This window comes from Calliopsis andreniformis, chromosome 4 (assembly GCF_051401765.1).
Source record: "Calliopsis andreniformis isolate RMS-2024a chromosome 4, iyCalAndr_principal, whole genome shotgun sequence".
Classification (NCBI taxonomy): Eukaryota; Metazoa; Arthropoda; class Insecta; order Hymenoptera; family Andrenidae; genus Calliopsis; species Calliopsis andreniformis.
Window position 1 is genome coordinate 467,851 of NC_135065.1, and position 25,674 is coordinate 493,524.

A 25,674-nucleotide genomic window follows, 5' to 3' on the forward strand; every position below is an offset into this window, starting at 1 on the left:
CAGTAACAGATTGAGAAAGTGGGCGGAAAAATACAGGATAATGGATGATTGGCAAAATGACTTTAGAAGAGGCATGTCGACCATGGACAATTTGACTTTTTTAACAGCCACAATACAAAAGGAATTTGTATATAACAGAGAAACCTTGACGGCGTTAATCGATGTAAAATCTGCATACGACAATGTTAACCACGACACACTAATTAGGATACTAAACCATACGAATTGCCCACTAAGGATGAGATTATTCATTGCGAAATGGATTCAAAAAGAAGACTTAAGTGCATGAGCAGTAACGGCGGAATGATCGAAGGGATTCTTCGTAAAGGGCTACCGCAGTTATAAGTGCTATTTTATACAATATTTATACAAGGTTTTTCACAAAAAGTATTAACATCGATAGAGTCAAGATGATACAATATGCCAATGATATACCCATCTTCATGAGTAGCAACGTTCGCGAGGAAAACGTGAAAAGTATAGAGGACACGCTGACTATACTATCGAAGAATTTAAAAAACATTGGACTCGAGATAGCAGATAACAAAACATGCGTGGTCAGTTTCAATAGAAGATATGGATATTATTCAAGAAATTAGATAAAGATTAAAGTTAACGACAGCATAATAGAGTTAACAGTATTGTAACGAACCGTGCGTCGTAATACAGTAATGTTGCGGACGAGAGCCGTTTCGTCTACACGGACGAGAGCCGTGGTTTATCCCCACTACCTCGTTTGATACGTGCCGCCGAGAAACCAATTCTTGGAACCATCGCGTTCGAGCTCGACGCCCGAGAACAAGAACGTCATAAAAAACAACGATAGCATTAGGGATTTAAATAGGAAAAATTGAAGTTTTTTATTCGCAAACGAATTTTCACGCAAGTAACACCAATCGATTCCTTGTGCTCTCCCGATTAAAATGATGTCAAACACGACATGATTCCGATTATTTTTAACAAAGATACATAAAACTTGGTTTGTAGAACGAAAGGTCATGCTCGTAAACAGACCCGGGCGCGACTCTCGTCAGTGCGTGGTAGTCGATTTTAAGCACGACCATTCCCGAGCGCTGCTCTCGTCCGTGAATGGTAGTCGATTCTAAGGCACGACTAGACCCGAGCGCGACTCTCGTCCGTGAGTGGTAGTCGATTCGACGAGCGCGGCTCTCGTCGTAGGGCTAACTTCCTATTATTCCCTCATATTTTTGGGTTTAATTATTTAATGACTGGAATTATTAAGAAAATGAAAGCGTAATACAAAAAGTGTGTATATAAGTTCCGTTTTAAATGTTTAGAAATTTTTATTTTTTTATTTTTAATATCTTCTTTCCGACATCGATTAAATATAATATACATAAATTCTGTTTATGTCATTTTTAGCTCGTAAAGAACTGATAGAAAAGTAACTTTGACGATTCTCCGTAACCGTCGCAGGGTTCCAACCTTTATTATTTAAATATCTTTATTATAAATAATAGGAATCATGTCGTATTTGATATCATTTTTATCGGGAGAACACAAGGAATCGATTGGTGTTACTTGCGTGAAAATCTGTTTGCAAATAAGGAACTTCAATTTTTCCTATTAAATCCCTAATGCTATCCTTGTCTTTTTTGACGTCATTGATTTCGGGCATCAAGCTCGAGCATCGATGGTCGAGCGAGACCCTTTTTTTGCTTCTCCGGTCTTGTACCAATTATCTCGGCGACTGAGAACAAAGGAAGCCGAATCGACTACCAGTCGCGGACGAGAGTCGCGACCAGACCCGAGAGCGGCTCTCGTCCGCAACATTACTGTACATAAAACGTTCACAGATAGAGCGGCTTACCTGTGAAGAGGGAGTAGGATTCGTGTGGCGTGCGGTTAAGAAGTAAATTTCATAAACTATGATTTCTCTTTAAAATAAAACATGAAATGATTTATTAACCTAAATGTTCTACACCACTAAAGTGCTTAACTCTATTCCTATAACCATACAAACTTCAGTCTTTTGCTGAGATAGATTCTTATTAATATATGACTTAGTATTTGTCGCAAGGTCCTATATCGACGGAATATTAATGACTTATAATCTGAGCAGATGGCACTAATGATCAATGTCCATGCGGATCAAGGAAAGGCCAAGGAGCAGGTTAAAGCTGCCTCGGTCGGTAATCAAGAAGCTGGTCAAAGCTGCCTCGATTCGGAGGATCCAAGGAGCTGGTTAAAGCTGCCTTGGAGTGATAATCAAGGAGCTGGTTAGAGCTGCCTTGATTCGGAGAAACCTAGGAGCTGGTTAAAGCTGCCTCGGTTAGGCGTGATCCAGGAGCTGGCTAAAGCTGTCTAGATCGAAGGGACCAAGGAGCTGGTTAAAGCTGTCTCGATGTGGATTTGAAAGTTAAGGTTGGAGTTCGGAGAAAACTGCGCTACGTACTATTGTACTTCTGTCACTTTCTGAATTTCTCTGTTTCCGTCTGTCTTGCTGGTGTTGACGCTGCTCTATTTATACGGGAAAATTGCCTCCCTCTTTTGGGCCCAATGACTGCCCTTGAAGTAGGGACAGCGTCGTGTTGCGCCTGCGTGTTCAGGAGTCATTGCAGGATACACGCTCCCTTTGACGCATGCGTCTGGTGGTGTTTACGCAGGCGTACAGAGAGAGTCCCTTGTTGATTGGCTCGTGCTGTCATCATCCGGTCGTCATCCTGTCGTCAATGAGTGTTCCATTGCACGTCATAGGATGTCGCTTTGTTGACGTACTGATTTTGTGCACATGCGTAATGGAAAGTGTCCTCTTGTGTGTACGCACGTGCGTTGCGTGTCGCTGGTGCGAGGATTCGATTTAAGGATTTGAGGTTAGGGTTATGAGTTAGGCGTTTAGATTACTGCCACTGTTCAGATTTAGTTATCACTCATAATTTATTAAAGAAGAGATTGCCTTTGTTGATAGAACTCGATTTCTTCATAGGCGAAATCGCAGCTGGTTGTTACAGTATGTCAAACAATTTGATTTATCATATAAAGCATGATAACGAAAATGTGACTGTTTGATTGAATTCTATCATAGAAGTGAAGTTGGTAAAACAATATACAGGGTGTCCTAGCGAGCACTGTACAGTGCGTTATTTCTTAAAATATTATAGATAAAGACAAATAGTTCATACAGGATTCGTTGTGCACTTCTACAAAGTACGTGCTTGCTTGGCAGATACTGATTTTTTTCTCTCAATCTTGTTCTCGTAGTGGGAGTTAACTCATAATAGAACGATGGAAAATTACGTAGGGTAGAAGGCGTTTGTCTGGAAAAATTCTACCCTAGCATAAACCATTTCGACGGTCGATGACCAGAATTGGCACAGTGACCCAGTGATACAGGTTTACAAACTACAGGTGAATTATATTTAATTAATTAATGATTATTATTTTTTAAATCTAACGCAGACTACATTCAACGTTTTCATCTTCAACGTTAATTCCCCACTTCTCCGTTCATTTGTTTGTTGCATTGCTTTTTCGTTTCTGTGTTATGCGAATAGAAAATTTACATGTTCCTTATCCTCTCACATCAAGTAATTATTATTCTTCATTCTCCTTAAACAAAAAAACTGTGAATTCATGTTTTTACGTTGTACGTAGTTTTCCTCGATTTTAATTAATTATTCATTCCAAGTGATAAACAAAAAAAAGACTGGGTATTGTTTGTTATGTCGCTTTCAGTTTTCATACTAATGCTATTTCGTTTGATGCATGTCGATTTTCTTGTTTGGAGTACAACTGTAGCGCCTAACGTGTACCCAACACTATCGTGGCTCGCGTCCTCATTGGCCGGTGTTTTTCATTAATAACTCGTTAACGAAGCCTCATCTAACATGTTCGGTAAGGAAAAAGTTGTTTCAAACCACCCCTTCCAACGAACTACAACATTTTTATTACGCCCTGTATATTACGCTCAAGCTACCATGGTTATCTCGACGGCCTAAATGCGAGCTATGGCAGGAGACAAGGGCTAGACAACAACGGAGCCACCAATGCGGTCTCTTGTGGCGAATCTTCGGAATCGGTGAGCGGCTATCAGGCACGTGACGCGATTCCTAAATTGGGAGGCTGTCGTGGCCCATCGAGCCGACTCAGGGAAGACGCACAATAGGAGTACGCACGATGGGAGGACTGCATCACGGTTGTATGAGGACGCACCGATGGATGGGGACCAGTCGACGAGCGCGAGGTTGACCACCTCTCCCCGCGCTCCGTGGAGAAGTCTTACCGGAGAGGCGCAGGGACATTACTACGGGAGCCATCTTGTGGGTAGGTGATGGCAGCAGACCCCGGAAGTACGGCGTTTAAAGGTCGCTTCCCATTGCTGTAACGGGCTCGTTCGGTCATAAATTGTGCGTGTTCGGCGAATTTTGTTCGAAAAGACGTTCCCACTAGGCGAGCATAGGTCGCTTAACGACGCTTCGAGCCACTCGAAAGGGTCGATTTTTACGAGCGTCCGAGCATGAGAGGCGTTCGGCGCAGACAGCCACGGCTATATTCCACGCGAGCATCCAAGCATCCGAGCACCCGAGCACGCGAGCACGCGAACAGAGTGAGCAGAGTGAAATTTGTAATTTTCAGCCTAATTTTGTATGCTATTTCTACAGATTACTTGTATACGCGCACTTATTGCGTATCGGTACGGGTTCATACATTAAAAGCAGACAAAAACATGTTAATTATTGTCGAAAGCTGCAATAATTATTGCTGGAAACTAAACAATATTTGTTCAAGATGACATAATTACAGCGCAATACCTACATAAATATGAAAGAAAGGTACTTCTCAGTCATATCTATTGCTCCATTTTTTTGAGTTTTTCCATTATTTGGAGTTTTGCTCCAAATTATTACAATAGGCGACACACTGTGGGACGGAAGACCCTACCCTTTGTCGACCGCCTGCGGTGGCGACAGCGATCGCGGTGCATGGTCGCTTTGGGTTTGCCGGACTCGTTTGGTGATTAAGCAGATCACGGTGCAGGCTCGCTGGGTACTTCAGACCCTCCTGCTCGTAGAGTTGACACTTTCAAGTGGACGGCGAACACGCTCGCGGCCTGAACTTACAGCAATGGGAAGCGGCCTTAATACTGCGTCTCGGATCCCCGATGCAAGAAGAGTCAATCACCGATAATCATTTGAACGGCGTCAATAATTATTAGTCGCGAGGTCGCGCGAGCGAGACAATCGGGGCACGGTGAGGGAAGCGTCGCGTGCCGAGATCCTGCCGCCCGCAGCGACCTCGGCCTTCTTCTGGTACGGGTCGCCGGCTGGGTCGCAGGTGGTAAGTCTTGCCCCATTGTTCTCCCTGGTTGACTCGGAATAACTCGGTTTGACCGCGAAATTTCGGGAGGGCCGACTTCTCGTGGTTGTGTAAGCCGTGCGATAGGAAGAAAACCTTCGTGGACGGGTTTCTCGGTGCCCGCGGGCTAGAACGGGACGGTTGTCGCGTGCGGATACATCTTCGGCTTGCTGATGTAACATCGTTGTAACAGCAGCCACGTCGGCGGATCTCTTACGCGTGCCGTTTCAGCCTCGTCGCCACCCGAAAACCTTTGCAACGCAATCGCTGTAGCCAGAAACGAGTACCTTCCCGCGACCACGTGTCGCGGCACAGCGCGTGTAATAACCTCAATTGGGAGCTGTACGTTTCTCGCTAGAATATATTTCTCTTTATATCAGAAAACCGTGCTTTGACTAGCGTTCTCGCCGTAAGAACCCAAAATCCTAGACACGCTTCTCACTTCCTTCTCCGCGCCAAGAGCTAGCTGGGCTGCGATTCAGTAAACGGGAGACGCGTTCTGCGTTGGTATCGTAAGATACCTGGCGCCCACACGAAAAATCAAGGCGTGGGACGCGTAGGGGCCGGATCCTGCATGCCCGTCCTAGCCCGAATACGGTTCGTATTCGGCCGATAAACTATATCTTAACATATTAAATGAACTTGTGCACGGAAGCTGAAGGGGGGCTGGAGTTCTCCTGCCTGGCCTGGTTGTGGTCCGGCAGCTAACCTAACGTGCCTGACGCCTAGAACGAAAAATCGGCGGAACCGCACCATCTAAGTATAAATAACTTGCACTGTAGTCGTCTGACCCGACTCTACGCTACGCACAGTTGTGTCTGTTGGGAGGTAAATGCAATACTTGTTGGCGTTGTGCAAGGTATATCAGTGGTCTGTATTACCGACAGTTCTTCTGAGTGAAGAATGTGTCGGTTGGGGAGCGTATCAAAACCAGGTGGCCTTTTCTTCACACTCAATACCCGGTTTGATGGATTGCCTCGAATGAAGCGCAGTGAAAACTATACCACGTAGGAGTAAAACGTGCCTCACGATAATTGTACCTGACGAGTGCACCGCTAACCAGTGGTCACTCAAAAAGTGGTCTCTTGTGCTCCCAAGTCGGATAGCAAGCGCCAGGAGTCAGAGTAACTTGATTCCAAAAAGTTTTTCTGGTTTGTCACGGAAAAATGTCTCTTTCGTACGCGATTTGCTTCCTCTGGGGCACGTGCAATACGTGCGGTTCACCCAAAACGAAATGCGCAGATCGCTAGAAACAGAAATGGCAGCGCTTAGAATTGGCTAAGAGTCCTCGAGCGATTTGGTGACCAAAGAGCGCTCACTGAAGTGTACTCTGTAGCGGCTATTCACTCGCTAACTACCAAAAGATAGGCAAGACTCCGCGAAAGCGCGGAGCACTAATGACGACGTTAGTCCTGAAATTCAAACAGCTAATACACGTCGTTCGCCCGATCAACATTAACTAGAATAATCCAAAATGTCATACGTCGGTTTTGCTGTATCCGTTATGGTCACAATGGCATTTTCTACCGAGGACAGTTCTGGTAGGTCACGTATGCTAACCGACAACAGTTTTCGCAGACGAGACAAACACTTTATGTCGTGTTCCATAAAGAAAGCATACGCTTCTACAGTCACAATTCACAATCCACCTATGTATGTTAGAATCGCTTAAAATAAGGGATCTAACTAGGTTCTGGATAAAGTGAGAATTAGGGGTTTTAAAGAAAACGAAAACACTGAATCAAATTTGAGTCGGCCCTGAAAAGGACTTATATACGACTTTTATTGCTCTTTTACGTGGGGGGGGGGGGGGGGGGGGGGGGGGCTCTTCGTCCGTGGCAGGTTGCGGTGGCTGTAGGCAAAGTGGGGCCTTAGTCCTGTCGACGACGGTCAGCGACGCTGGCGTCTGGAAAAGAAAATAGCGGCGGAAGCGCGGCGGTAAGAGAGAGTGTAAATCAAGCTGTACCAAAGATTCCTGATTCCAGGCTTTGACAACAAGCCTATGTGGAAGGGATAGCAATACCCTGCCTGTAATGCGCAGGTAATGCAGTGGACTGTATAATCGACTTTCCTTTACAATTAAAGGAATCGTCAACAGCCGAATACACAGAGAGGAGGAAACCTCTTCTCTACGTTCTATGCACCTTATATAAAGGCTTGCTTTGTGCGAATCACTGTGGGAGATGCACTATCCCTAGCTGGTGCTAGGCTCGGAGACTGGTGACGGCCAGAGGCTCCACGACGCCGTTCACCTCACCGTGTGTTTCTATTCGTCACATGGGGGTTACTTCTAAACGGGGTGGCAGAGCGCGAGTAACGCAGAGGTGATAAGCACGTACGTTAACTCTCTCTATTGTAGCCCGTCGCTCAGGGATCAACCTGGCAGCGGCCTTTGTTGCTCCTTGACGAAGACGAAACTCAGGGAATCAGGGCAGACCCCGATTCCAAGAGCGCAAATCTCGCTGAATTGTCACCTTTTGACGAACTAGGTGCTCTGACGTACGTACAATACGTATTAAATCGAGCAGAGCAACTCCCCAGTCGCAGGAGACAATGGTTCAGCTATGAAGCAAGTGGGATTTCAAGTGTCTGGCGATCAAACTACAGTAATGTTACGGACGAGAGCCGCTCTCGGGTCTGGTCGCGGCTCTCGTCCGTGACTGATAGTCGATTCAGTTTCCTTTGCTCTCGGTCGCGAAATATTTTGGTACACGATAGGAGAAGCAAAAAAAAGGGTCTCGCGCGACCGTCGATGCTCGAGCTCGATGCCCGAAATCAATGACGTCATAAAAGACAAGGATAGCATTAGGAATTTAAATAGGAAAAATTAAGTTCCTTATTTGCAAACATATTTACACGCAAGTAACACCAATCGATTCCTTGTGCTCTCCCGATAAAATTGATATCAAATACGACATGATTCCAATTATTTATAATAAAGATATTTAAATGATAAAGGTTGAAACCCTGCGACGGTTACGGAGAATCGTCAATGTTACTTTTCTATCAGTTCTTTACGAGCTAAAAATGACAGTAAATGAAGATTTGGCTAACAGAATTTATGTATATTATATTTAATCGATGTCGGAAAGAAGATATTGAAAATAAAAAGATAAAAATTTCTAGACATTTAAAACGGAACTTATATACTTTTTGTGTTACGTTTTCATTTTCTTAATAATTTCAGTCATTAAATATGTAGACTGTTAGTCGTCAATGAGCCTCTTTGGGTCCTTGAGAATAAGATAGACGTTAGACCCTCGTTGGGGTACAGAGTATGTATATTTTAGAAAGCATGTCCAATTCGACCATCCCTGCGTGGGCACGTACCCTTAAGTGGACCCTGACTTTCTTTGCCTTCGGCCCATGTTTTCGCGAGGCAGTTGGAATCCAGGCGTCTTAGCAGACACATCAAATAAAGTTTCTACTATTTACCCGTACCAACGAGTTATTCAGTCTACCCTCCTACAAAATCATCAGAAGTGGGGTCGGAATCGTTAGGATAGTGCGTGGAATTTGGTGATTCGCGACTATCAATTTTGTGCTGACAATCACTACAGTGTTTTGAACTTTGATTTAGTTTGATCGCGGAGTTTGTACTCGCGATATTTAGTCGTAAGAGGGTTTTGGACAAAACTCGTTGATTTGAACTGTTCTTAAGTTTAGTGAACTTTGTAGCTTTGTTAAGTTTGGTTAAGTGACAGAACTGTTGTTTTGGGAGTGAATTTGCGATTGGACAACAGAAGAATGGCGCCTGCAATAGCAAGTTTGAATGTGCTAACCATCGCGGAACTTAAGGAACTCCTTCGTCAAAGAAATTTGTCTGTAAGTGGTACTAAAAATGAACTGATCACACGGTTGATCCCTGCTGATCCGAATATTGAAACCACTCTGCAGCAACAGTCCGGGAGTCAGCTAGTTGAGGACAGTCAGGATTCGATTTCATTGGCAGAAGAGCATTCTGCACATAGTATTTTGTTAGATCCTGGAACGAGTTCATCGTTAGTTGAGAGAGAAGTGGTAATGCTTCGCCGTGAGCGTGATTTGTTGCGTCGTGAATTAGATCTTGTGCGACGAGAACGGGAGTTCTCAGTGACACAGTCGTCGGTCGAGAGCAACGCTAACGCTCGGTCGACTACAAGTATTAGAACGGTTTCGGATCTACTGTGTGAATTTTCTGACACAGAAAATAATTTTTCAACTTGGAGGCAGCAGGTGGAACGGTTGAAAATGATTTACCAATTGGATGATGTCGCTACAATGACGATCATTACCTTGCGTCTTCGAGGTAAGGCATTGAAGTGGTTTCATTCGAAACCGAGTTTGATGGCCCTGTCATCGTCGTCGTTACTGGAAGAGATCCAGAAAATGTTTGACAATAGGGTGGACAAACTGGCTTTGCGAAGGGAATTTGAGAGTAGAATTTGGCAGAGACATGAATCTTTCTGCGATTATTTCCATGACAAGATCACTTTGTCTAATAAGATTTCGATCGATCCGGATGAGCTGGTCGATTTAATAATAGATGGAGTTCCTGATGCTCAGTTGAGGGATCAAGCACGTATGCAACGTCTCGAAAGGCCGAGCGATTTGTTGGAAGCGTTTAGGAAGTTGTCGTTGAGGAGCGATGGAAAATCCGATCGGGACCGCAAAGACTTGAAGCGACCAGGTTTGGCGAAACCAGCGACGGGAAAAGTAGACGCACAGGGAAAAGAAGTGCGATGTTTCAATTGTGGGGAAGCGGGTCACTGGAAGAAGGATTGCCAGAAACCAAGACGGGAGTGGGGCTCTTGCTTTAAATGCGGTGCATCGTCTCATCAGGCGAAGAATTGCCCGCAGGATATTTCGACACCGAGGCAGGTACGAAGACAACAGCAGGCACCAACTCCGACGTCATCGTCAACCCCGACCATAGGGACATCGATGAACCTCGTGCAGCCGGATTCTCCTAATATTCCGTTTATGGTACCCATAAAATTCGCAATTCAGGACGACAGCGGTAGGATATACAATTTGGCCGTCACAGCGATGATCGACTCTGGATCGCCCGTTAGTTTAATTCAATACAGTTTGTTACCGTCTATGTTCCATTTTGACCGATTGGAAAGTAATAATTACTATGGTGTTAATCGGACACCTGCGAAAATTGGGGGTTCTTTTTCGACCGAGATTAACGTTAATAATATATATCTCAAAATTAAGTTTTTGGTTGTACCTGATAATACAATGTCCTGCTTTGTTCTCCTTGGGAGAGATTTTATTTTATCGCCGCAAATTCGAGTGGTGTTAGGGAATTCTTTCGAAATTTCGTCAAGTAAAGACAGGAAGCAAAATTCTGATACGGATAAATTCATTGAGCAGATATTACAAATTGAGTATGTAAGAAATCCAATTTCTGTAGGTCATAGTTTAAATATAAATCCGCAGTTAGATTCAAAAATAGCGAGCAAAGTGAAGGTATTATTTCACTGAAGACCGAGCAACCTATTAGTTTACGACCACATCGGTTAGCCTTTGCAGACAAAGAAAAACTGCAAGTCATCATTGACGATTTGCTAAAAACTGGTGTTATTAGACCTAGTAACTCTCCTTACGCTAGCCCGATTGTTCTTGTTAGAAAGAAAACGGGTGAAATTCGGTTATGCGTGGATTATCGCGAAATTAACAAGGTTACGGTAAGAGAAAATTTTCCAGTTCCGTTGATTGACGATTGTTTAGACAGGTTGCGCGATAAATCTTATTTTACAAAATTAGACTTAAAAAATGGGTTTCATCATGTGAAAGTAGCCGAATCTTCTATTAAATATACAGCATTCATAACGCCGTTGGGACAATACGAGTATCTTAGGATGCCGTTTGGGTTAACTAACGCGCCTCGTATATTTCAAAGATTTTTAAATGAAATTTTCGGAGAACTGATTAGACAAAACAAAGTTTTACTGTACTTAGACGATTTTATGATTGCGACAAAAACCATTGAGGAGCATTTACAAATTTTAAGTGCAGTTTTTAGATTAGCAAAACACTATAATTTAAAATTCAGGTTAGATAAATGTTCTTTTTTGTTTTGCCAAGTAACCTATTTGGGGTATTTGATTAGTGATAATGGAATAGCACCTGCAACAGAAAATTTAAATTCTATCTCTGAATATCCGGTTCCTAGAAATGTTAAAGAAGTTCAGCGTTTTGTAGGTTTAGCAAGCTATTTTAGACGATTTATTCGGAATTTTTTAATCATTGCTAGGCCATTGTATGATTTGCTACGGAAAAATGCTATTTTTCGTTTTGGATTAGAAGAAAATCAAGCGTTTGAGATACTCAAACAGAGTTTAATAAATGAGCCGGTTTTAGCGATATATTCACCGAGACTCAAAACCGAACTCCACTGTAACGCGAGTAGCAGTGGATTTGGCGCGATTCTGTTGCAGAAACAGTTGAATGGAGTCTTCCGACCAGTGTTCTATTTTAGTAAACGAACGACAGTACAAGAGGCGAAATATCATAGTTTTGAACTGGAATGTTTAGCAGTCGTATATGCAATTAAAAGATTTCATATTTACCTGGCGGGCATACCATTTAAAATAATTACAGATTGTGACAGCTTTAGGTTAACCTTGAGCAAACAGGATATCAATCCACGAATTTCTCGTTGGGCGATGTTCTTACAGAACTACGACTATGAAATAGAACATCGAAGTGGTAGTAAAATGGTACATGTAGACGCATTAAGTAGGTACCATTCGATTCTAGTTTTAGAACCAAATACATTCGCGCAGACATTATCAATTAAACAGTGTCAAGATAGTCAAATTTGTAAATTGAGAGATCAATTAGAGACAAGCGAAAACAAGTTTTATGAATTGAGAGACGGGTTGGTGTACAAAAAAGTAAAAAATAATAAATTATTGTTTTACGTACCAGCGTGTTTAGAACAGAACGTAATTAGGACTTCTCACGATGATTTAGGCCATTTAGGAGTGGATAAAGTAGTTGAAAACATTGGTAGAGTTTATTGGTTTCCGCAAATTCGACAGAAGGTGAAAGAATACATTAATAATTGTTTGAAGTGTATTGAGTTTTCTCCTTTTAGTGGTAAAGTTGAGGGATACTTACATAGTATTAAGAAGGGTAATTTGCCCTTTCAGACAATTCATATTGATCATTATGGCCCTCTGGAGAAGTGCGGAAAGGGGTACAAATTTATTTTGTCGATAATAGATGGTTTCACGAAATTCATAAAGCTGTATCCGTGTAAGACAACTAAGACGGAAGAAGTTATTAAACATTTGATAGAATATTTTAGAACATACAGCAAGCCCAGACGTTTAATTAGTGATAGAGGTACTTGTTTTACCTCTAGTTCATTTAAAGAATTTTTAGCAGACAACTCAATTGAACAGGTATTAATTGCTGTTGGGACCCCTCGAGCAAACGGGCAGGTAGAGCATCTTAATAGGGTCATAGCGCCAATGCTGGCAAAATTGTCAGAGACACCTGGAAAATGGGATCGTGTTTTAGGGTTAGTAGAGTTCGCCATGAACAATACAGTTTGTCGATCTACGGGGAAAAGCCCGTCCGAATTGTTATTTGGTATGAATCAACTTGGGCATGTAACAGATAATTTACGATTAATTTTGGAAACATATTGCGAAGACGATAGGGATCTCCCTATAATGCGTCAAGAAGCGACGGGAAAAATTAACAAATCTCAAGAAGTTAATGAACGCAATTATAATAAAAAACATAAAAAGTCGACATTATATCAGGTTGGCGATTATGTTATGATCCGGAATTCGGACGTTACTCCGGGAGTAAATAAAAAGCTAATTCCAAAATTTAAAGGACCGTATGTTGTTAAAAAAGTATTGGATTGGGATAGATATGTCGTTACTGATGTAGATGGTTTTCAGTTGACACGTTTACCGTTTATGGGAATTATAGGTCCCGATCAAATGAAATCTTGGGTTCGAACAGTTTTACCTAATGATTAGATAACATTACTTTAAGTTTTATTAATATTTTTATTTGTTATGTTAATTTTATTTTTTTTCTTTTTCTCTTTTTCTTTTCTCTTGATGTTTATGTAATGGTATTTTGGATGTAAAATGTAATTCACAGCCGTTACACATATTATTAGAGTGAGTGTATTTTGTAAGCGTTAAACTTTAAGATGTTAATGTGTATTAGTTTAAATGAGTGTTATTGTATCTTATATATATAATTATGAATGAACATGTTGCCAGTTTGATCAGAAGCGAAGAATGTTACGGTTGTTTTTTTCTTTCTTCAAGAATATTGTTTAATTCAGATTTTGTTTTTTTCACTTGCGAGTGAATGTGTGTTATCTTATACTTTTATTTAACTTCGCTTAGGATCCTTGATTGAGTATATTTGTATACTTTTGGAAATATATGATTGTACGCTTGTGACCGAGGACGGTCACCTTAGTCAGGAATGGCCGAACTGTAGACTGTTAGTCGTCAATGAGCCTCTTTGGGTCCTTGAGAATAAGATAGACGTTAGACCCTCGTTGGGGTACAGAGTATGTATATTTTAGAAAGCGTGTCCAATTCGACCATCCCTGCGTGGGCACGTACCCTTAAGTGGACCCTGACTTTCTTTGCCTTCGGCCCATGTTTTCGCGAGGCAGTTGGAATCCAGGCGTCTTAGCAGACACATCAAATAAAGTTTCTACTATTTACCCGTACCAACGGGTTATTCAGTCTACCCTCCTACAAATAATTAAACACAAAAATATGAGGGAATAATAGGGAGTTAGCCCTACGACGAGAGCCGCGCTCGTCGAATCGACTACCAGTCACGGACGAGAGCCGCGCTCGGGTCTGTTTACATAACGCGATGAGCATGACCTTTCTTTCTACAAACCAAGTTTTATGTATCTTTGTTAAAAATAATCGGAATCATGTCGTGTTTGACATCATTTTAATCAGGAGAGCACAAGGAATCGACTGGTGTTACTTGCGTGAAAATCCGTTTGCGAATAAGAAACTTCAATTTTTCCTATTTAAATCCCTAATACTATCGTTGTTTTTTATGACGTTCTTGTTCTCGGGCGTTTAGCTCGAACGCGATGGTTCCAAGAATTGGTTTCTCGGCGGCACGTATCAAACGAGGTAGTGGGGATAAAGCGCGGCTCTCGTCTGTGTAGACGAAACGGCTTTCGTCCGCAACATTACTATACTTAAAATCGTGTAACCTGTGCTGCCAGACTGCGGACGCAAACTTGAGAATTACCCCTTCCACTACATATACTAACGCACGGGTCGCGTATCCGTGAGCTCGGCGCTTCGGACAGTTTCGGGCAGCTTCGGGAGGTCGAGAGAGAAGGTGGATCGTGATGCACACTCTCTCATTCTTTGAAATGTTTAAATCCCAATCGCTAGCAAGCGGCAAGCGGGGCACGCACCTTGCGCGAGCTTTCCGATTGCCTGGATATTTTCAGTTTCCAACTTAGAAAAGTATTCTAATGAAAAAAAATTTCGAAAATTTTTTCTGCAGGAAAACTCATTTTAAGACCTCCTGATTACGTTTCAACTAATAAAAAAAAGAGCTTTTTTTTAATAACCGCATATGTTTATTAACCCAATTGCATTCAAACGACTGAATGAATTTCAATGAAACTTTCTATCTAAATTTTATATTCACATCTCAAGATCTTATTAGATTTAGAGCAAAATCGATGCATGGATTATGATACTTACCTCTTATAATTATAGTTATATTACACATATATTTTTTACTATTAGGTGGGAAGATAAAGATTTTCATTTGTAAAGTTAACGTAACGCGATTTAGTCTGGAAAACACTGCTTGTTTAGAGCTAGGTTGGCTAGAGCTAGGACCGGGAAAAGAAATACTTTGAGTTGATTAGAGCTAGGGCCAGGAAAAGAGATGTTTCGAGTTGGTTAGAACTAGGGCTGGGAAAAGAAATACTTTGAGTTGGGTTAGAGCTAGGGACACGAAAGAATTCGAATTCGATCGCGCGAGAATGTTTCCGTTAAGACTTTTTGGAACCGAACCGGAAATAAAATTGTGCTTATATATATATAAATATATATAAATAAATATAAATATATATAAATAAATATAAATATATAAAATATATATAAAATATATATATATATAGGCTCTAGTAACTACTGTCAAAAGTTACGGAGACATAACACAACTCAAAGTATCTCTTTTCCCGGTTCTAGCTCTAACCAACTCCAAATATCTCTTTTCCAGGTCCTAGCTCTAACCAGCTCGAAACATCTCTTTTCCTGGCCCTAACTCTAACCAACCCGAAACATCTTTTTTTCTGGCACTAGCTCTAACCAACTCGAAACATATCTTTCACTAGCCCTAGCTCTAACCCAACTCAAACTCCCTTTTTGCTATCTACCCTCGGCCTGCCACCATAATTTTCAAGCATATAAAAATTTTTATCTCGAAAACGAGAAGAGAGCGACAATAATTTCATTTAGAAAAATTACTCCACGTCTGAAGATACATGATATAAAAAGATTCAAAGAAATCGGTGAGGAGGCTCTTATTTTAAATAATTACCAATATAAATATTTTATATTGAAGGTTGTGACAACGTGCACGTTACTGGTCAAGAGTGGACTCTTAGTCTAATACATTTGACGAATTTTCAGTATCAAAGTATTTATTTTCTGATAATCTTGAATTTTGAAGTACAATTAATTCTGAACTAGAAAGGGTTAATTCGATAAGAGCAGTGTTTTCCAGACTAAATCGCGTTACGTTAACTTTACAAATGAAAATCTTTATCTTCCCACCTAGTAGTAAAAAATATATGTGTAATATATATATAATTATAAGAGGTAAGTACCATAATCCATGCATCGATTTTGCTCTAAATCTAATAAGATCTTGAGATGTGAATATAAAATTTAGATATAAAGTTTCATTGAAATTCATTCAGTCGATTGAATGCAATTGGGTTAATAAACATATGCGGTTATTAAAAAAAAGCTCTTTTTTTTATTAGTTGAAACGTAATCAGGAGGTCTTAAAATGAGTTTTTCTGCAGAAAAAATTTTTGAAATTTTTTTTCATTAGAATACTTTTCTACGTTGGAAACTGAAAATATCCAGGCAATCGGAAAGCTCGCGCAAGGTGCGTGCCCCGCTTGCCGCTTGCTAGAGATTGGGATTTAAACATTTCAAAGAATGAGAGAGTGCGCATCACGATCCACCTTCTCTCTCGACCTCTCGAAGCTGCCTGAAGTTGTCCGAAGCTGTTCGAAGCTGCCCGAAGTGCCGAGCTCACGGATACGCGGCCCGTGCGTTAGTATGCGTAGTGGAGGGGGTAATTCTCAAGATTTGCGTCCTCAGTCTGGCAGCACAGCGTGTAACTGGCTATGCTGATGGTGGCTTGACGACCTGTCTAAAGGACTGGCGCAAGACTCACTGCCGAAAGAGGACTGCTGCGAGAGTCGCGTGTGTCTCCGCAAAACGCGAAACACGCTAATTTTGCCGCTATGCGGCGCCCGCCAATTATCTTTTGTATCGTTCGAATGTGATACGATTTAGTCTCTCTCTCCTTCAGGCTCCGATGTCCCCACTCGACATCGGGCCTGGAGTTCAAAACCGTTGCTCGACAATGCTCACCTTGTTTGAACTTAAATTTTAACGATAAAAACGAGTCATACGACAATTGACCGTGTTATGCTGTTAGGACAACGGAATCTCCAACCGAAGGCGACCTTCGGTCGGTCACGTGTACCAACAGACCACGAATCTCGCGGACGAGCCAAATGCCCGTTATATAACCGCTTTTTAAACATTGAGAAAAGAACAATAGAAAGATAGAGACAACGAAAGAAATAGAATATAGTTAACCCACGATCTCCCGTTACACACCTCGCGACTTATCGACGAAGAGTGATCGATCACGGAAATCAGGATAGGCAGGATCCTTCGAGGATCACCAATACAGTGATCTTCTGCCGTATCCGTGAGAGGTCTTGAAGAATCAAGTGAGGCAGCGCGCGGGAGCCGTCACGCGCTGTGTACAGTTTTTATGCGAATTCCAAAACCAGTCGCGAAAGATTCTCATTTCAAATTTTTGAAACACCGTCGCATTACAAGCTTTTCCCGCAATCACTCGCAGCCGTCCCAATTCATGGAACATATGGGTACATTGGAGCCCTATGAACAATTTGCAATTAGTTCTAACAGGCATCATGGACAACAAGATGTTCGATTCGCAATAGAAGGTGTTGATTACACACTCAAAGCACACTCATTTAAGCGCATGAGAACCCGCAATTCCAAACATGGTAATGTAACGATAGTTGTTACGGCTAAGATGTTCACGCTCACCTTCTCGAGGCTTCAGAGGAACACACACACGCACACATACATCCTCACAAATTTCACACACATTCACACACATTCGCGTCGTCGAAAGTCGACGACGATTTCAAGGAGAGAGCATATAATACAACACAATAATTATAATTTAGAATTTTGATCGTCAAGGGCCAGAATATGCCAAACTAGGAAATTCCATAATGACAAAGCATTGTTGTGACACACTCCGGCCGACGTAATGGCCGAAAGTCAAAAATTCGAAGAATTTCCTGTTTGGAACGTAACAGAACACTTTGTAGTTCGGTACTCTTCGTCCAGGAAATCGGCGTTGGTACTCCCTCGCAGCAGCTCGGGCATTCCCATTGCAGAAGCTGTGAATGAAATGCATATCTGCATATTCTCGATTCGTAAATATTTGTGGCATTGCCATATGAACTCCAACAACTTACTAATAGCTATTACTGGCAGAAATTGCTTTCAATCTTAGGTAACCTCAGATAGTAAACACAACTTACACTGAACGTAAACATTGCTGATATATTCGATCCAATGCTCGCAGTAACAGCAAGTCGGTTACTATTCCTATATTACTTGAATTCCGTAATTTTGTTATAACTTTTTGATAAAGCTCTATATGACCTATGTTTACATAACATTTTTTTCTTATTTAGTACCATAGAATATACTGACAAAGTTTGATCCTTAAAACCTGGGACACCCTGTATACATAAAGTCCCCTCTGTGAAAGAGGGGACTTTTATAGAAAGTGAATTGCTTTCTTTAACGCCTTGGTCAAAATATCCGCCAGGTTTTCGTTTGTCGGAATGTAAAATAACTGAATCAATCCTTCGTCTAGCTTTTCCCTGACAATATAGTATGCGACATCTATATGCTTAGACCTTTTCTTTTCCACAGTACTTTTGAAGAAATCTATTGTCGCCCGATTATCACAATGAATTTGTAATGGACCTGAAATAACTCATTAATTCAAGCTCGACTAAAAACATATTTAACCGCATGGCTTCCTTTACGCCATTGGCTAACGAGACATATTCTGCCTCCATCGTGGAAGTTGACAGAGATTTTTGTTTAACTGACCTCCATTGTATTACATTGTTACCTATCAAAGTTATTATTCCCGAAAATGAATGACGATCATCGAGATCTGCTGCCCAGTCAGCGTCGCAATGTATTACAATTTTTGGACTGTCTACTGCTTTATACACAATACCGTAATCTTTGGTTGCGTTCAAATATTTTAATACGTGCTTCGCCTGCTGCCAATGTCGCTTTCCCGGATTGAAATTGTACTACGACAATTTAGTTACTGAGAACAATATATCCGGCCTTGTATAAAGCGCTAAGAACATTAGGCCTCCAATTAATTCTCTATAAGGTACTTTTACCATGTACTCCTTTTCTTCTTCTGTGCTGGGTTTATCTTCTTTCGATATCTTTATCCCTGGATCCATTGGCGTTGCTATTTTTCTGCATTCAATCATATTGTACTTCTCCATTTCCAACAAATGTCTTCAGTGTAACATTACCAACTCCTTTTGCATGTAGAGTCGCTCCTGGCTTGTTTGGATCGGCTGCAGTATTTATCACTTGCGTATTGATTTCTTCGAAGCTGGAGAACCAATCTCGTCTTTTACAGACATGATGTGTGCTTCCACTGTCTAAAATTAGTTCAGAAGTCCTTTTGTCCTTTTCTGTTCTTAATTGACAATCTTTTGCGATATGCCCTGTCTTCTTGCAATTAAAGCATGTAACGTTCTTTAACTTATTATGGTTCTGTACCTTTTATCCCTTTTTTCAGCTTTCTTGGAAATCTGTAACGCTTCTCTATGAGTACTTCCATCCTCTTCTTTTCTTGATATCCTTCGATCGTACTCAGCCAACAACACCCTTTTGATTTCCGCAGATGTAAATGTCTCATCAGGTAAGCTCGCCAACGTCATATTTAAACTTTCATAACTGTCAGGAAGACCCGATAATAGTACAAATGCTAAGTCTTCATCTTTGACATCTGCACCCGCTTCTGTTAGATTATTGGCTAAAACCTTCGCTCTTGACATGTACGATGACATCGACTCATCATCTTTCAAACGCAAATGATTAAATTCTCTTTTTAATTGTAGAATCCTTACCCTTGATTTTGGTTGATGTACTTGTTCTAATGCTTTCCAGGCATCTACCGCAGTTGCACAATCTTCTATATGAATCTGCTGTTCAGGCTCAAGACTCAGTCCAATATATGCGATGGCCTTACTATTGTTAGTCGTAAACGTCTTTCTTTTGGTTTCTACAGCGTTTTTTGTTAGCACTGTATTTCCACTTACGTGTTCTAATAAACCTTTGGCTAACAGCAGCCACTTCATTTCGACTTTCCACGTCGGATAATTTTTATCAGACAGCTTCGTTATATGCGAATCGTTTCTGGTTTCCATTCTTGCTTGTAATCTTTTTTCGTTTAGCAATTTGATTCGCTCGCCCACGTGGCCGATATAGGTTATGTTTCGCGCACCGGGAACTATCTACGCACTTTAGGCTTTCTAAACACCCTGGGCCCATAACCAATGTTAGAGAAAAAACGTTTATTTGAATAGAAAACTTAGCCTAATACATAATACCGGTTAGATGTTATATAATACTGATAACATATAAAAATAACTCGCGCGTAAAACACGTGGCCACGCACATCGCATCAGCCATAACAGAACAGTAACGGAACGCGCGCGCAAAAAAAAAGAGACGAAAATTATGCAGGCGCTACCAGCGCCGTTCGTTAGGATGGGCATAACAATCCTTCAATAATTATGATAGTAAAAAATAAAATAAATATAATAATAATTATTATTATTAAGTAAATATAATAATACTTAAATATAGTCATTAAATAAAATAATAGTGATTAAATATTGTAAGGAAATATAATAATAATATTTATTTCATTTTTTACTATTATAACAACCGGCAGCAGCTTCGCGTACACATACAAAGAGATCAAGTTCTTGGAACTCAACCAAAAAGACAACTTTTTTCTTCTCATATTAATAAATAACAGGTGATAGTTCAAATCTGTACAGTGGCAATGACCCGAGCCCACAACGATATCCTAACGTCAATTCCCTAGATCAAATCATTGCACCAGCGACGAGCGACGCGCTTGCGCACATACAATAGAACGCTTACATTTACGCATGCGTACAAAATCGGTATAACACCGAAGCGACATCCCATGGCGTACGCACTGACGACCAGACGATGACATCGCAAACCAAGCAAGCGAAACTCTCGATACGCCTGCACGGGCATCATCAGAAGCATGCGCGAAAACCTCGAAACCAATTAGAAACACATAACCTGCGATGACCCCCGAACGCGCAAGCGCAGCGCAGTGCTTCCCCTACATGAAGACAGATCCAAAAGAAGGAGACAATTTTCCTGTATAAATACGGAGCCATCAGCGAAGTGTAGAAGTAGTACGCAGTGCAGTTCTCACTCTGAATCCAAACGCTCAACACGATCTCAAATCGTACCAAGACAGCTTTAACCAGCTCCTTGGTTTTTTCTACCTAGGCAGCTTTAACCAGCTCCTTAGATCCTCCACATCGAGGCAGCTTTAACCAGCTCCTTAGATCTTCCACATCGAGGCAGCTTTAACCAGCTCTTTAGATCCTCCACATCGAGGCAGCTTTAATCAACTCCTTAGATCTTCCACATCGAGGCAGCTTTAACCAGCTCTTTAGATCCTCCACATCGAGGCAGCTTTAATCAACTCCTTAGATCCTCCACATCGAGGCAGCTTTAACCAGCTTCTTGATTATCACTCTAAGGCAGATTTAACCAGCTCCTTAGATCCTCCGTATCGAGGCAGCTTTAGCCAGCTCCTCGATTACCGACCGAGGCAACTTTATCCAGCTCCTCGGTCTTTTCCTCAATCCTCCACGTCATTATTCATCACTGCCATCTGCTTATATTACAATGCGTTAATACTTAATTCACATAGAAGTTACCGATGGTACAAATTTATATAGCGATAATAAACTCTTTAATCAAAAGACTAATAGACTTGTATAGCTTTAGGGATAGTATTAAGTATTTCTAGTTTGCACACTTTTGGATTAATAAATATTGTTATATATTATTTGAAAAGAGAAATCGTAGTCTGTGAAAATTATTTCTTAACCGCACGCTACACGAATCCTACTCCCTGTTCATAGGTAAACCGCTCTATCTGTCAACGTTTTATGTACTATGACGCATGGTTCGTTACACTATCATAAATAAAGTACGATTTTAATTAACTGTTTATATATTTTAATGCATAGGAAGGCAGAAGACGCAGGCTCAGTTGTCACGCGCTTGTTTAACGCGAATAATTAAAAACAAAATGTAAAATCGCCGCATCGGGATGCAAACACTATGTCGTGATTGCGAACTTTCATTGAATAACAATAATCTTGTCTATTCGTTGCAGTCCATTAATTCCACCTTCATGTAAATTGTCTGTTTGGGTGCTTTCCACCAGATTGTTAGACACCTATAACTTACGAACGAAGCCTCAAATGCAAAATCGTTATTCTTGATTTTCGTCTTATTTTGGTCTCTAGAATCACACCTTAACTTTATCTCGTGCTGTTCAGAAACACCCTGTATACTTATAGACACGACTTCAGATAACTTCGTTTAGGCAAAGATACAATCATCTACGTGACGTCACACGGGCAAGATGTGTAAGCTATGCTAGTATGACGTATCTGTAATTTCGAAAGAGTAACACACCGAAATTCTGGACGTGTCAAACTGTTTTACTGTTCGACATTAACGAGAATGTAGAAATGTTCAATTTTCAGAAAACATGTTGAATTGATTAAATATGAAATAAATATTTTGAGAATTATAGTTTCGCAAAATATATTTGAAGTTTAATTGACATGTTGATGATGTACAATTTGTAATTATTTTCTTATAATTTATTTTAGTTTAAAGAAATAATGAGAACAATACTTAGACGTCTAGAGAAAAACTATTTATTTGTAATTACTGATTACAAAATAAAATAATTTCCCATAATTATTAATAATTATTTCAAACCGAGATTTACAGAAGTTGCTCGCAGCTTCACGTAGATTGCGTGGGTCGATAGCGTCCAGCAGTGTCTAAGCGCCTGATGCTGTGTCAGTCATTTTGAACGATTACCTTGTGCGCAGTGTGACGTCACACTTGGACAGTTATCTTTGCTTAGCCACGTTCGTAAATTTTCTATACACGCACTATATGTGTATATGCTGTGTCTAGTGTATATAATCTAAGATTGCGAACTATGCGCTTAGGCTTCCTATTAGAAATTTACTATAGTTGTATTCTAACTTTTGGGCGCTTATTACAATAATTATGAACTAACAACGAACGGTATAACTGTTCGTGAAATGAGGCGTAAGAACTCCACCGATGTTACTAGTGTCGATGCTCGAGCCAGAAGAAGGGCCCTACGCGTGGGGTCCCTTTCCGCACGCAGTTTCGGCTACGTTGCCGAGGTGTGTTGCCTCCCTGGGTTTTTCCCTGGGTTTTTCTTTTTGATGCCGCTTGCCCTCGCGGGGGTGCATTTCCGCCTCGGTGGTTGCTTCCGGGGAGTGCCACTCAGGTCGTTTAGGCGGCAATTTTTAAAATTTCTTACATTCCATAACGTGAATTCTTGGCGGAATGCGTTGTGCAGATAGCACATACGGATAGGAGACAAGTACGCTTAGGTGGAGAGCTGGCGACGTGGAGTGGGCGACGATAGTAGTGTATAGTGGGGGGTAAACCGTTTGTCTCATATTCCACGAGTTTGGTACCACTGCTGATTACTATTTCTGTAATGAAACCTGTAACAGTAGATAGCGATCTGGCAATCTCGAAAAGTCACGTAACTACCCAACCCCTTTAAATGTATAATTAATGCATTAAATTTATTTTAATGTTTCAGGAGAGTAGTTATAAGGTAATAGATCGACAAGTTGACTTTATATTAAAAAAACAATGTATTGGTTGGTGGCCAAGATTAACTAGTCAACCACAAAAACCATCATGGTTAAAGATAGACTTTGATAAATGGACAAGTGAAGACTTAGAAGAGAATGAAGATGAGAAACGTGATATATGTAGCGATTATCCTGGAATGTATGACCAATTACACAAAGAAGAATTTGGCTATAGGAAAGGTACATTTTTATTAAAATATCTTGTAAGTTATATTATACTTACAACCAATTACGATGTCAACTAATAAATAATTTTTATTTAGAGGATTTCAAGAAGGTATATTTAATTATTTATAATCTTTGTCAGTTTGTTGGTTTTCTTTATATCCTTACCGTAATGGGAGTAATGTATTCACGCGACGGACCAGGTTAGTAAATATTTTATAATAAATTGTAAATAACTAAAATTAATTAATAGTACTATTAATAACACAACTAATATAGTAAAATACTAAATTTTTAATTTTAGCCTCTATGAAAGAGACATATGCTATTGTTGGAAACCCAATGAAATTTGTCCAACTTTTACAGTTTTTAGAAGTTATGCATTCATTATTCGGGTACACTAAAAGTACTACAGTGACATCATTCGTACAAGTAGGAGGTAGAGCATTTATCTTATTTTGTATGATTGAAGCCGAACCACGTATGCAAACTAAACCTGTTATTTTTTATCTCTTCCTTGTTTGGAGTTCAGTGGAAATAGTTAGATACCCTTATTATATAACGCAGTTACTAAACGTAAAAATTTCATTTTTAACTTGGTTAAGATATACAATATGGATGCCCTTATACCCTTTAGGGTTTCTTTGTGAAGGAATTGTGATATTAAGAAATATTCCATACTTTGAGGAAACTCTAAAATTTACTTACTCTTTACCAAATTCTTGGAATTTTGCATTTCATTTTCCTTCATTTCTAAAAATATACTTGCTCATATTTTGTTTACCTCTCATATATATATTAATGTCTCGTATGAACCAGGTGCGTTATAAAAAACTTGGAAAATCCAGATTAAAGCAAAAATATGTATAATTAATTAATAACTCATACTTTAAGAATTAAAAAGTTAAGAAATTATATAATTCGTAATACAAATGAACTGCTGTAGCATAGATCTAATTCAAAGTCACATAATACACGTAAAACTTTGAGTAAAATCAATTTGTATCCGTTTTAAGATATAAACATATTGTTTCTTATTTAGTGCTCAAATGTCATGCATAATAGTCAGAACATTTATGAGTATTGTATCTGTTGTATTTAATTATATACTTTACTATTTCAGTAGCATAAATAAATTTAGTACAAGTAGACAATGTATGCGTTTTCAAATGTATGAGTATATGTGCAATAGTATGTAACTATACAGTGGTGTATTATTTACTATTGAAGAAATATACAGTGCTGAACGACTAACAATGTACGTATAAGATTGTGAATAACATATTGACTTATTTTTAAAATGAATATTTTGCAACGAGACCGTTGATATCGGATCATGCCTCGTGTATTTATTTTGTTGGATTACGTAGGCGTTAAGTATTGGGAGATATCAACACAGACACCGTGACCAGCATTCTTCTCGCTGACGGACTGCTTACACGGAAACCAAATGAAGTGTTACGTATCGATTTTAACCCTCGACTGGGACGATTCTTTAGTCTTATACTAACGGTACCATAAATGAATTCTCATTTGTAATTATAATTCACTTTTTAAGTTGTAAGATTGGAAATAAAATGAAAACTACATTCTCTTCGAAACACATACAGGACGATCAGCCTAACTGGAAATCCTCTAATAAACGTTGGCAGCACTTACAATGCTACAGCCACAGAGTAATCTTACAAAGGCGAAACTTCTTTAACGTTCGATCTTTAATGTCCGTGTTCCCGAAATCTGTACAGATCATGCGCACTATAGGGACAGCGTTGCCAGTTCTCTAAAGAAATATGTTTCCGTCACGTTCCATAGGGTAGTAG

At 40.3% G+C, this 25,674-nt stretch overlaps 1 protein-coding gene across 3 annotated transcripts in view; it reads left to right on the plus strand.

The window, feature by feature from the left end:
* Positions 1 to 25,210, plus strand: part of Hacd2 (3-hydroxyacyl-CoA dehydratase 2) — a 110,902-nt gene extending 85,692 nt beyond the window's left edge. For 2 of the 3 annotated variants that reach the window (XM_076376324.1, XM_076376323.1), the window contains exons 4-6: positions 23,635 to 23,869; positions 23,953 to 24,057; positions 24,159 to 25,205. In XM_076376324.1, the coding sequence (XP_076232439.1) occupies positions 23,635 to 23,869; positions 23,953 to 24,057; positions 24,159 to 24,724 (906 nt within the window). In that variant the 3' untranslated portion in view covers positions 24,725 to 25,205. Of the gene's footprint in view, positions 1 to 23,634; positions 23,870 to 23,952; positions 24,058 to 24,158 lie in introns of all 3 variants that reach the window. The other variant, XM_076376325.1, reaches the window with a different exon arrangement.
* Positions 25,211 to 25,674: the final 464 nt, after the last annotated feature.